The 13,312-nt window shown below is 28.1% G+C and overlaps 1 protein-coding gene across 1 annotated transcript; it reads right to left on the reverse strand.

The window, feature by feature from the left end:
* Positions 1-769: 769 nt before the first annotated feature.
* On the reverse strand, positions 770-11,800 carry LOC107438355 (alpha-latroinsectotoxin-Lt1a). Its single transcript, XM_016050636.4, has one exon. The coding sequence runs from the start codon at positions 11,403-11,405 to the stop codon at positions 7,287-7,289; it is 4,119 nt and encodes a 1,372-aa protein (XP_015906122.3). The 5' UTR covers positions 11,406-11,800; the 3' UTR covers positions 770-7,286.
* Positions 11,801-13,312: the final 1,512 nt, after the last annotated feature.

Raw genomic sequence — 13,312 nt, forward strand, 5'->3', positions numbered from 1 at the left:
ATTCATTGAAATTTTGTGCTTATAATTATAAAGCGTTACATAATTATAGGTTCAAGATATTACTTGATGCTGTTCGCGTGAGTATGTATAAATTTATTATTAAAATTGTATAAAAAATGTAGGACAATTAATAGTGTACAAATTTTGCCCGGATATGCATAATACTTTATGTGTTATTATATATATATATAAATATATATATATATATATATATATATATATATATATATATATATATATATATATATATATATATATATATATATATATATATATATATAAATATATATATATATATATATATATATATATATATATATATATATATATATATATATATATATATATATATATATATATGTATATATATATATATATATATATATATATATATATATATATATACTACTATACTACAGTACTAAATCGAAAATAAATAAAATAAAAAATAATAAATAAAAGCGTGTGATGGATTCTTTCGCCCACACACTTTTTATTTTATTTTTTTCTAGTTTATATACTTTCGAAATTTTTAAAAATATGTAGAAAAAAAATTAAAAAAAAGTATAAACAAAGAAATAAATTAAAATTTGCTACTTTTAAATTATTGGTAGAAAGAATTGGTGTTACAAACTTGTTTGTTCTTAATAGTAGAAATTTTTGTGTATTTTAACGTTTTAAAAATTTCTCGCAATTTACATGTACAACTTTACAAAGAAGAAGGCTGGAAGCATGGAAATATCATGTATAAAACAATCAATGGCATATGAACAAGGAAAAATCAGAACTTTATTTTTTTTCTTCCAAAAGTGAAAATAACAGCTGCGGCTGATAAGCAACTCCTTTAACAAAGTACAGATAGTTGTTGATTATAAATAAGTATGTCAAAACAAATATACCATAGATAAAAATAAAATTGCTTATAAAAGACTGCTATGTTTTTTTAAGGCTGTTTGTCGAAGACCCCGTTGTAATAAGAAATGATATTTTTTGTGAATAAAATGCTATTTTTATAACTGCTTTGAGTTTGCAACTGTTATTTTTAACTGTGAGGTCAATTTTATCTGCTCTTAAACTACACTTATTTCGAAAGTGTCACTATGGATAAAAGCCACAGTTTTGGGAAAATGAAAAGCATTTGTGGTCTAATTGTTTTAATATTTAGAAACTTATTCCGTTGCTCCATTGTGTAGGCTCATAAAAATTTCCAAAAACTGAAAAAAAAGGTAGTGATTTTGATAATTTTTATCTAGGTAGAAAAATGCATCCAAATTGGATATTTTTTTTAATACCTTTTAAAATATATCAGTTATTTGTCTGTTCGAAAGCTCAAATAATTCTTCATGGCAAGATAATACCTTCAAAATTATCGCATTGCTTCAAGTGTAATGCACCACCTAAGCTATGTCTTTTTTATTTTCCTTGGCTACAGAACTTCGAAACACAGCTTTACCAAAAAATTCAAAAATGTGGTAAAAAGTTGCTGTATCTAAACTAGGTTATTACACTTTATAACCATTTGCAGAACCGATTGTCATTTTCCATAAAATATCAGTAGTTTTCTCTCATCTAGATGAACCCACGATTGATTTGTTCTTTTAAACTCCAAGCAACAATTTATTTTATGGAACTAGAACCAAATCCACCATAAGTTATTTTCTTAAATGACTACAGTCCACTTTCTAATCAATAAAAAGTACTTGTTTTGCAACATGTTCTTTTCATGAGTTGTTTAAATCGACATGTTGAGCAGCAAGTTTCCTAAATTTGTGCTCAGTAAACGATGCAAATATTAATATATTCAGTGAAAATTAACCCCAAAAAAACTCTTGGTTGTTGAAGACTTATGTCATATAAAGGTAATACCAATTGGACACAATCTGGTTTATTGAAAACATGATTGTAAATAGGAATTGTTTCATATTTACTTTAGAAGCCAACTTCAAATTTAGATTTGTAAGGTAATTAAAGCACATATTGTGAAATGTGATCGAGAGTGAATTTGCATATCAATTCAAGATCTCACGTACAAGGAATTTCGAAAGACTCATATCAGATTCATATGCTATTTATAGAGAGATGATGTCTTTTAAGAGTGTACTAACTTTTTAAAAGAGCAGAATAATAGAACATTAAAATATCGAATAAAATTCAAAATTACATGGTAAGATAAATTGCGAATTTCTATTACAAATAGAGAATTCATATAATGGGAAAATATATCCTATATCTTTTTTTGCATCTGACACGAAGTTTGAAGAATTGCAGATGTATTACTTGTGTTTAACGTTTACGCTTGCAAATACACAAATTAGATACAGTAAAATAGTTCAGTTGAATCACATGCAGATATAATCAAAGCACAAAATTTTTGAACAATTTTTACAGTCACATCTGTGTTCATATGGTTCAGTTTTTTGCTTCCTTGAGTTAAACATTTTACAAGGAAATTGCAGTTGATTCAGACGAACAACAAATTCAATTAACAAATTCAAAATAGTTAAAAACTTGCAATGATTGCTACAATGGATACTCTTACAATGATTTGGTATAGTTTTATGGTTTGTCGAGTAACTATATTTAAAAATTGTAGTTTTACTTGATGAGGAATTGTACTATTCGGTACAATTTAAAGTCCATCAAAAGTTGTACATTTTAATCACATATAGAAAAATACATTCACTTTATCTCTTATAACTTATTACATATTATTATAACTCTTATAACTTATTATTACACTGATTTTTGCAGTAATTCAGTTTTGTTGGTATTTCTCAGCTAACTGGCTGGAAGCAAAAAATCGCCATAAAATGTAGACATCCATCATTTTTTGTGTTTATCCATTTTTTAAAAAGATGAAAATTAAATAAAATTGAAGCAAAATTAAATAAAATAATAAAATTTCTTTGAGCGAGGCTAACAAAAAAGTATCTTTTAATGTTGTGGTGGGTTAAACATTGCTATAATGAATTGTAGTAACACAGGATAGTTAATTTTATCATTCCAAACATAAACAATCAATTTCAAAATTGTATTAAATAATTGAGACAACAGTTTATTTAAGTAACTTAGGAAGTTTTAACTCCCGTTCATGTTTCCTTCTACAAAAATTCACATACAAGCATTATCACATTTAGAATTATGTTAATGCAAATAAGCATTAACCTGACATCCAAAACTACTTCAAAACAGTTTTATAAAATATTTCATGCCTTACGTGAATATACTATATATTTTCCAAATCATTTATAACACAACACTCTAATTTTATGTTTTGAAATCATTAAGTTTGGTTCAAGATTGAGTAAATTAAATTACAAAATTTTAAAGAAATTAAAACAAAACACCTATTAATTTGAAAATTACTTTTAACAACTTAAGTTAACAACTTTTTTATTTGTTTGAAAAGTAGGAGAAATAAAATAATAAAAAATAGAAAAAAAGGCAAACAGTTTTTATAATAGTTTTAACAAAAGCAAAAAAATTTTGAAAAAGTTTACTCGCAAATAAGTATCATCGGCCATTATATTTATTTAACTCAATCTTCACTGAATAAAATACATCAGTAAGATTTTATAAAAACTATAAACCGTTTTAACATTTTAACAGTTTTATCATTTCTAAATACCGTCTCAAAAGGTTTAAATACTCTTTTTGAAACACTTCGAAATACCACAGAGAAAGTCCTCTACATTTTTTCAGTGTAGCATTCATTAAAAATACATCAGAATAATTTGAATTTATTTACGCATAAAAAATCATATTTTACTACCAAATTTTTATAATAATTTTATGTCTGGTGATTTATGAATATAGATCATAAGAGACTTTGCTCAAAAATTTCTAAACATAATTTCACTTGCTTTAATGTATCATTAATCACATGATACTATTATTCTTTAACATCATATTACTGTGAAACCTCCAGGAAACCACCTGTGTAGCTACCTCCTTTATTTACTTTTAGGAGAGACCATCAAAACCTTTTTCAAGTGGCTGGGCAAACCTTTGCTACGAATGCGAAACGCGATAAAATATCAAAAAAATTATTATCAAAATTAATAAATAGTTTTAAATGTATTCAAAAATTTTTTGATTGGTTCTTATTTAGAAAGCTCTTTTTGACTGAAAGAATTTGAGAGCCTCGCGTTATGATCAGAGAGTGCACTAAAGACGGTGCTGTCAATGATTTAGTTTTGGAGTTAAAAGTTAGATTAGATAAACGATATTTCAGAAAAAAATTAAGTATTTTAAATTAACAAGTCTCTCATTGTTTTAAAGTAAAATAATTTTTATGATGTAAAATTAAGCGTAAATTTAAACAAAAAACGTAATTGTTTATGTAAAATAATTCTATCCTTCATAATTGGTAAATTTATTGTTACACATAATTATATAAGTATGACGTCATCTTTACTGACACTAAATTTTATTCATCGCCCGGTTTTTATGACTCCAGCATAAGTGACATTTCTTCACCAAGAAAATAACTTTGAGTAAAATTAAAACCGCTTGCAAAAAATCATATGAACGTTTAGTACTTAGGGGGTACTTCAACATTTTGAAGTCAGTGGAAGTAACCCCTAAGAAAGATCAACTTTCATTAATGATCCTTTTACTGTGTAACAAAGAGTGGTCGTTCCCGAGAGAATTCACTGCCTGTGTCAGCCAATAACATTTTTACATCAAAATATGCATTACAAACATAAACAACAAAGCTGATATTCAAAACAATTCTTAATTATTTAACTTACTGTTAACAAAATTTGTAAATTTTACCTATCTATCATGTTCAACAATTGCTTTAAATAGTCGAAATGCAACAAAATAATTTGATTTATACATAAAAATACTCTAACACAATAACTTCAAAAGATGTAAAAAATAAATATGTAAATCATGAACTCGAAACATTACCCATAAAATGTTCATAATGACTTTAAATTATAAGAAAATATGATTAAAAAAAATTATAAATTAATTAAAAATCGCAATTATTTCTGCTGAGTAAAATATCAATATATCTTTTTTTTTAAATATACAATCAATATTGTGTAAAATATCCAATTTATTTTAAAATACAATTTTTTTTTATTTTATGAAAATTTTAATTGTTTTACAACTTACAATTTTATGGAATTCATTACAAAAAAATAATTTGAAATTTAACAAAATGACTCGATTTATCCATTAAAATATTATAACACAATAACTTCAAAAAATGTAAAAAATGTAAATCACAAATTTGAAACATTACCCATAACGGAAGAATGTTCGTAATGAAAATTGAAAATTACAAGAATATATAATAAAACACAATTAAATGTTAATTAGAAGATTAATTAAAAATTACAATAATTTCTGTTAAAAAATACCAACCTCTAAGAGATAAATTTCCAATTAATTTACAATACAAATATTATATTTTTATTTTATTAAAATTAAAATTTTTTTTACAACTTAAAATTTCATGGAAGTCATATGATAGAAACTCATTAATTTAGCTAGATAATCGGTATAATCATTATGAAGCATTACAAAAAAAAAGGAAATGCACAAAACTAGAATTGCATCTCAGCGAAAGTAAAAAAATAAATCAAATTCTAAGTATTATATGAAGAAAGTGAATTAAAAACAGAATATCTAAGTATCCTAACCATAAATTTGTATTTATGCCAACAGTAGTATGAAAATACTCTTTATTTTTTATTAAAATTCAAATTTACATTGTACAAAATATCTACTTGAACTTGAAAAAAATGTTTAATTTAAGTTCATTAATGTTTATAAATGTTTAATGAAAAATAATGTTTATAAAAGAAAAAAAATCATTGCTTTGTAATATAAAATATATAACACTATTTTCTTTTACAAGTATATGTTAAAAATGTTTAACTGTAAAATTTAGTGTAATACACAAGTTTTCAATATAATAAAGTTACAATGTTTCTATTTTTTTATTATTTTTACAATCATGTAATAATTTTATCTAATAATATAATTTCGTCAAAATTTTATTCAATTAGATCTTAATAGTACAGAAATTCTAAGTTTTACTAAGAAAAAATTGCGATTGGTGCTTTTTGCTACTTTTTTTCCAGTTTTCGCATAAAATAAATAAGTAAATGAAGTAGATACCATTAACTTATATGCATTAAGATTTTATGAAAAAAATAAGTTACTTTGTCTGCATTAGTTATTGCAAATTAACATAAAAGGAATCGGGATTGATAGCATAAAAATCACCTTAAAAAGAGGTTTCTTAAAATTGAGCAAAAATATGTCAAAATAGCTCCGAAAGAAATATAGCCGAATTTGAAAGCAAAAAAGCGTCAAAATAGCTGTGAAACAAATATAGCCGAATTTGAAAGCAAAACGGCGTCAAAATAGTTCCGAAACAAATATAGCCGAATTTGAAAGCAAAATTTTGTCAAATTAGATCCGAAACAAGTGTAGCTGGATTAAAAAAAAAACCTTGTACTCATAATTCAGTATAATGACATACTAAAAATTGTTGGAACTCTTCTAAAATCCGTTGTAAATAAACATTGTGGCAAGTTAAGAAAGTGTAGTTCACCGATTAAAAACGCTTCTCTATTTGTGAAATAAATTTAGAATAACGGTAATTGTAGTAACCTTTAATCAAATATAATTTTCCTTTTTCTACATTTGATCATTATAAACAAGTAAAATGAGTCACATTTAATGATGCTGTGTCAGGATACGCCTATATTTGAAACTATGTTTCTTGCGCAAAATAAGTGTATACTCTGTTTTTATTTTAAGCATGTCACTTATTCAGTAATGTGTACATGGGTTTTTGAATTCAACTCTTGTTTCGGAGCTATTTTACGGAGCATTTTTGCTCAAATTTGAGAAATCTTCTTTTACAGTGATCACTTCAATAGTAGAAAAAAAAAATGAATAACTTTTTTAGAATAGTCTCTCAAGCATATAATCAAACCCTAAAATTAGGTTTGATGTTATTTTTTTAGCGTTACTCTAAATTATCCCATTAATGTTCCCTTAGATTTTATTTGTTTTACATAAATATAATTTCTACTTTGCTTTTTTTTTCCTCATTTTTATAACAAAACATAAATAAAAATCTCAAAAATTTACTAAATACCATTGACGTTATTGAATCAATAATAACTTCAACACACACTGAAGAAAAAATTACCGTAACCAAAATTCTCAATATGCATTAAATAGTTTACCAAAGCATTTTACCCGATTACAGTGCAGCTGAATTTTATTTCATAGAACGTGCAACTAAAGTTAAATTAGAAGTCAGGGTTTGATAATTTTCCTCGAAAGAGTGAAAAATTTTGACAAAACTTTTCGATACCTTGGAACCCAACTTCACTATGTGTGTTTACATATGAACATAGAGTGTTTAACAGCTTTTCCTCACTACCACTCGATATTGCTTTATAAACCTTAGAATACACATCAAAAAGATCTAAATTTTCTTGAATTTTGAGATCCGTTTTTAAAAATTTTTCAAAGTAATCTGTTAATGTTAAAGCAACAGCTTTTGCTTCAAGTGGTGGTACTTTTTCAGATATACTGTTTATAAATTTTTTATTAGTTATCTTTCGTACAACTAGATCTAACAAAAGAAGTGTACTGGGTAAATCTACATTGTTTTCAAAATCATTGTTTTTAATTTTAGTGTTTCCACTAGATGTTATCTTATTGGGTGTTAGATCATTTATTGATTCATTAAGAATGATCAACTGATCTGGAGCATTGCGTTTAAACTTGGGCATACATTTTCCTTTTTCTCGCCTCAACCACATTAGAACGTTCTTTTTCTTTTTATCTGCAACGTCACATGTGTCAGAATCACCATCGACTTTAGCCAGCATTTCAGCCCCCTGGGTAACTAGGTATTCAAATACTTCAAGAAAATCTTTTTCAGCTGCAATATGGACGGCAGTATAGTGTTGATGATTTCTTATTTCTTTATTTACCTTTTTATCTTCAACGAGATGTTTAACAAAGTCAAGATCGTTATTCATTACAGCATATGCAAGTGGGGAATTACCAATAGCGTCGTTAGCGTCAGGATTAACTCCATTTTGGAATAAGTATTCCACGAGAAGTCTGTCTCTGCGTTCCATAGCCATCTGGATCGGCGTGACCTTTTGAGAACCGACTCCACACTCAACGTTTACGTTGCCACCGTTTTCTACCAAAAATTTAACGATTTCGAATTTGTATTCATCGTTGCGACTAATTTTAAGGGAAATACATAACGCAGTGTATTCATCATCAGGAAACTTCTGATTGACGTCTGCTTTCTTCACTTTAACGAAATATTTCATAATATCTAGATTATGTTTTGATGATGCCCAATACAAGGGGTTAAACCACGAGACATCAAGATCCTTCTGATCCAGATATATTACGAGAGGAAGATGTTGGTTGACAACCGCAGAGCGTATATTATATTCTCTAAGCGTATGCTTATTATCGGAATCCATTTCATCTAAATTTATTAACTTCTTTGAAACAACAAATTTAACTATTTCTAACTGTCCGTTCTCAACAGCATCGATCAAAAAAAATTTGTCGATATCCTTACTTTTTTCAACTGCTCCCTCATAAACTAGAAATCTAATAGCGTCAATGTTCCCCTCTTTAATGAAAACATACAATCGCGATTTTTGTTGAATATCTTGAAAACTCCTCTCCGCGCCTTTAGATATCAAAAAGTCATACATTTCCCTGCCGTGAATATGAATATTTTTCAAAGAAAAATAAATAGGTGTCTTTAATGCCTTGTTCTTTCTTTGAATAAAATCGGCATTATATTCCATTAAGTATTTAACTATGTCTAAATTCCCACCGCTGATTGCTTCGTGAAAAGATAAATTCCCTTCATCATCTTCCGCATCTTTGTTTGCCCCATTTAGGCACAACGCCATAAAATTATTGAGATTGCCATGACGAGCTGATAGATGCAAAGGTGTCGAACCGTTAACGGATTTCTCTTCTAGAAGAGTGTTACCATTGTTTAAAAATAATAGATTCGTAATGTCTGTTTCTTTTCGTACAACTGAAAGATGCAAGGGAGTATAACCTTCAACAGTTTTATCGCTTATTTTAGCTTTCTTATTCAGTAACATTTCCACTATGTCCTTCCGGCCGTTTGCTATAGCCAAGTGCAAAGCTGTGTACATATCAGGACTTGCAATGTCTACCTGAATTTTAGATTCTGCCAATAATTTTTCGACGATTTCTTTTTTCGTAAAATATACAGCATACATTAAAGGGGTATACTTTTTGTCTTCGCACACACAATTTATATCAATTTTCTGTTTTTTGTTTATTAAAAGCTCGACAATGCTTAGGTATCCTTTCATTGCAGCATAGTGAAGGGGCGTGACTTTATTTTTATCACCTTCATTAATATTGATGTTAGTTTGTTTTATTAATAATTCGACGTTTTCTGTTAAATTTTGGAGGGTTGCGAAATGTAACGCCGTCAAGCCTATGTCATTCTGCGCATTTATGTTAATATCAGGCATTCTCAACAGCTTTTTAGTAACATCAGAGTTATAAATGCCGTTTGAGACGGATACATGCAACGGAGTCAGTCCGGATTCGTCAGCCACATTCACATCAATATCGCGACTTTCTAACAAGCTGCTAACTGTTCTCTGAAATTGTCGACGACAGGCTATATGTAAAGGAGTCAGGTGAAGTTTGTTTTTAGCATTTACATCAGCGCCTTTGGAAATTAAAAACTTTACCAGATTTGATTTATTATTTTCTGTAGCTAGATGCAACGGTGTATTCCCATCAATATCTTTAACTTCAATTTGATTTGGATCTTTTGCTAAAATTCGATTTAACACGCATTCATTTCCTGCGGCTGCAGCTGCGTGAATAGGTGTTTTTTGAAGCTCAAATTGAGCAGATATGCTTGCACCTTGTCCTAATAAATCATCCATTATTTTAGAAAGTGTTTGACAGTTGTTGATAATATCACCAGCTAAGTTATAGAAATCCCTATTTAAATCCCTAAATTTAGACTGCGAACCTTCTAATATTTGCACTAATTCTGTTTTTTCATCCTGAGAGCACTGTGTTATTTTTCTATAAATATACCGATTATAATTGCTTGTATCTATTTCAAGAACCGGGTTTGCTAAATGCTGAATCGGCTGGGGATTCGTCCAATCACTGATGAGGGAAAAAGTTCCGTTGTTCTCATATTGTACTGCGTAACTTACTTTGGCTCCGTTTACCCAATCACCTAGTGGAGTACTGATTCGGCTGTCTGCTTTAACGTCTAAAAATGAAACTATAATATTGTTAACAGGATCTTCGTTAATTATCTCAAGCTTCATTTTGCTTATTTTTTCTTTGAGTGAAATCAAACTCTGGGTCCGATTTGATACGTCATCATATAATTGGTTCTTCAGGTACCGAACAAAGGGAATCTTTTCTACTTTTTTTAGAACTGAAATAACTTTATCAACCAGGCTGTTATTATTTTCAGTTAAAATATGTTTGAATTTAAAGAAATAGAATCTTAGGCGGGCAAAATAAAAATTAAATGCTTCTAACTCGCCTTTTTTGTAATAGTAATGTGCAAGATAAGTGTGATGTTCTAATAACGAGAATACGATTGAAAAATAGGTTTGCATGCCGTAGAACAAAGAAAAAATCGCACTAAATGCATTATCGTCCTTAATATCTTGCGGAATGGCATAACCATGCTGAATAATGAAAAATAAAGCTTTAAACAAGTCTCCATCCTCTTTAACCAAGTTATACAGTTCGTTATGACTAAGTTCGTGTTCAATAATATTTGCGTATTCATTTTTATCTGCTTTTTGCCACGCTTTCTTTTTTAAATCTACAAAATCCACAATTAAAGTAATTTGCGAAACAAGTTCTTTAACTTCCTGATTTTTAATGAAGTCCAGAACTTTTTGAAAATGTTCTCTCATTTCTTTCCTAGTCTCTTCGACTGCGATCAAAGTTTTGCTGACTATGTTACTGACATGCAGCAGAATCAGGGTATTTTGGTCTAACTTGCGATTCACTTCGTTAAATCTAGCTTTTAGAATATCTTTTATTTCGTCTGTCGATACATCTGAACAATCCATTGCAACTTCAATTATACTCCCAGCTCCTTTAACTATTGTCGAAGCAAGAGCGACACTGCCCATGACGGAGGTCAGTCCCGGAATCATAGCCAAAGCGCCCGCTATTTTAGTCGTTTCTTCGGCCAGTGAGCCCAAGGACCCTGCTACACCCCCAACTGTTTCAGAAAAGGGTGATAAAAATGATAAATACTTGCATACATCTGCCTTAGTTAATTCCCTCTTAACACGACCCGAACCGAACTTGTCATTGTGATTCGTATTTAAAGAATACATCATTCTAAAAGTTAATATAAATCTATGAATTATTGTATAAATGTATGAATTATTTCTTTAACAAAACGAAATATTAAAGTTAGAAAAGTATTATTTATAGAAAACAAGAAGAAAATGTTCCTTTTAAGAATCTATAACTAATTGAAATATGATTGGATTAAGTTATTATTCACTACACTGACTTTAATGCAAAAACCAGGTAAATTTTCAAAGGATACATAATTCTAAAAGAAAATACAAACCTATCAATTACTTACTTACAAATGAACAAATTTAATATATTTAGAAAAGTATTGCTAACTAGAAAAAAAGCTAACGTTTGCTTTTAAAAATATATATAATTACTGTAATCTAATGGAAAGAATAGCTAGGGTAATTTTTGCATCTATTTGATACATATATATATGTATCGAAAGTCACCATTTATGTTTGTTTAATTTTTCACTTATACGCCATCTGTTACTTTTAATGTAAAGGCTTGTCACTTCTTAATAAAGACAGCACAATAGCCAAATTCCTGAAACTTACTTTGATGTCAAGAAATATCATAGAATGCATTTCGAAGATAACATAATAAAGAATGTTACTGATGAGTTAAAAAAAAACTTATTTAAATTTCATAACAAGTCTAGACAATATGTTTTAAGACTTTTGAATTAAAAATTAAGTTCAGAAAATCACTTTTGCCACTACAAAGTGTATATTATATATCATTAAAAATTATTCTATGGATTGGATCGCAATTTCGTTCACATTTTCTCTACCTTAATAACGGTGACATGCAAAAGAAATCTCATGCACTATTGGAAATTATAGAAAAGTTAGACAACAATATAATTAATATTTTTGCCAGCAACAATACAACAATGATTTCGCTGAAATTTTTTACAACCTTAATCCGGTACCATATTCTGAATCAAAGGTTATGTTATTATTGTTATGTTATTATTATATTATTGTCTGCAACCTTAATCAAGTGCCACATTGAATCATATTGTCAAGTAAAGATAATTTTATACCCTGTTAGAAATTATAGAATTAGTTGAACAACCACACTGTTCATGTGTTTTGCCACCTTAATCCATTGCAATAATGAACCATATTATTAAGTAAAGATAATATTAGGGACTGTTAGAAATTGCGGAATAAGTTGAACCACAATAATGTTGAAACGAAATTTTCTGAAACCTTAATCCGTAATAGAATTGAACCCTATTATCAAAAGAACAAAATATTATACACAGTTTGAAATTATAAAATAAATTGAAATCTCATACGTTAGAATTTTCTGAAACCTTAATCCGTAATAGAATTGAACCCTATTATCAAAAGAACAAAATATTATACACAGTTTGAAATTATAAAATAAATTGAAATCTCATACGTTAGAATTTTCTGAAACCTTAATCCGTAATAGAATTGAACCCTATTATCCAAAGAACAAAATATTATACACAGTTTGAAATTATAAAATAAATTGAAATCTCATACGTTAGAATTTTCTGAAACCTTAATCCGAAATCAAATTGAATTCTATTATCAAAAGAACAAAATATTATACACAGTTTGAAATTATAAAATAAATTGAAATCTCATACGTTGAAATTTTCTGAAACCTTTATCTGATTTATTTTTTGCTTGATAATATGGTTTAATATTATCAAGCAAAAAATATATTATACGGGGTTTGAAGTTACGGAATGATTTTAACCGCAATGCCGCTCATATTTTTTGCAAACTTATTTCTGTCAACCATTTTTTGGCGCCACATTCTTCCGTATTGAGCACTTTGAAATTAAATACACGATGCTAAAACTAAATATATCAATCCGCCTTAAAGACGCAGTAACTTCACAAGTATTATGGTTCAGGCTCCAAGCATGCTCTCTTAAAATGAAAGAGTTATTTCC

The sequence above is a fragment of the Parasteatoda tepidariorum genome, chromosome 5, assembly GCF_982258835.1.
Source record: "Parasteatoda tepidariorum strain Cologne lab strain chromosome 5, Ptep-v5.0, whole genome shotgun sequence".
NCBI classification, from domain to species: Eukaryota; Metazoa; Arthropoda; class Arachnida; order Araneae; family Theridiidae; genus Parasteatoda; species Parasteatoda tepidariorum.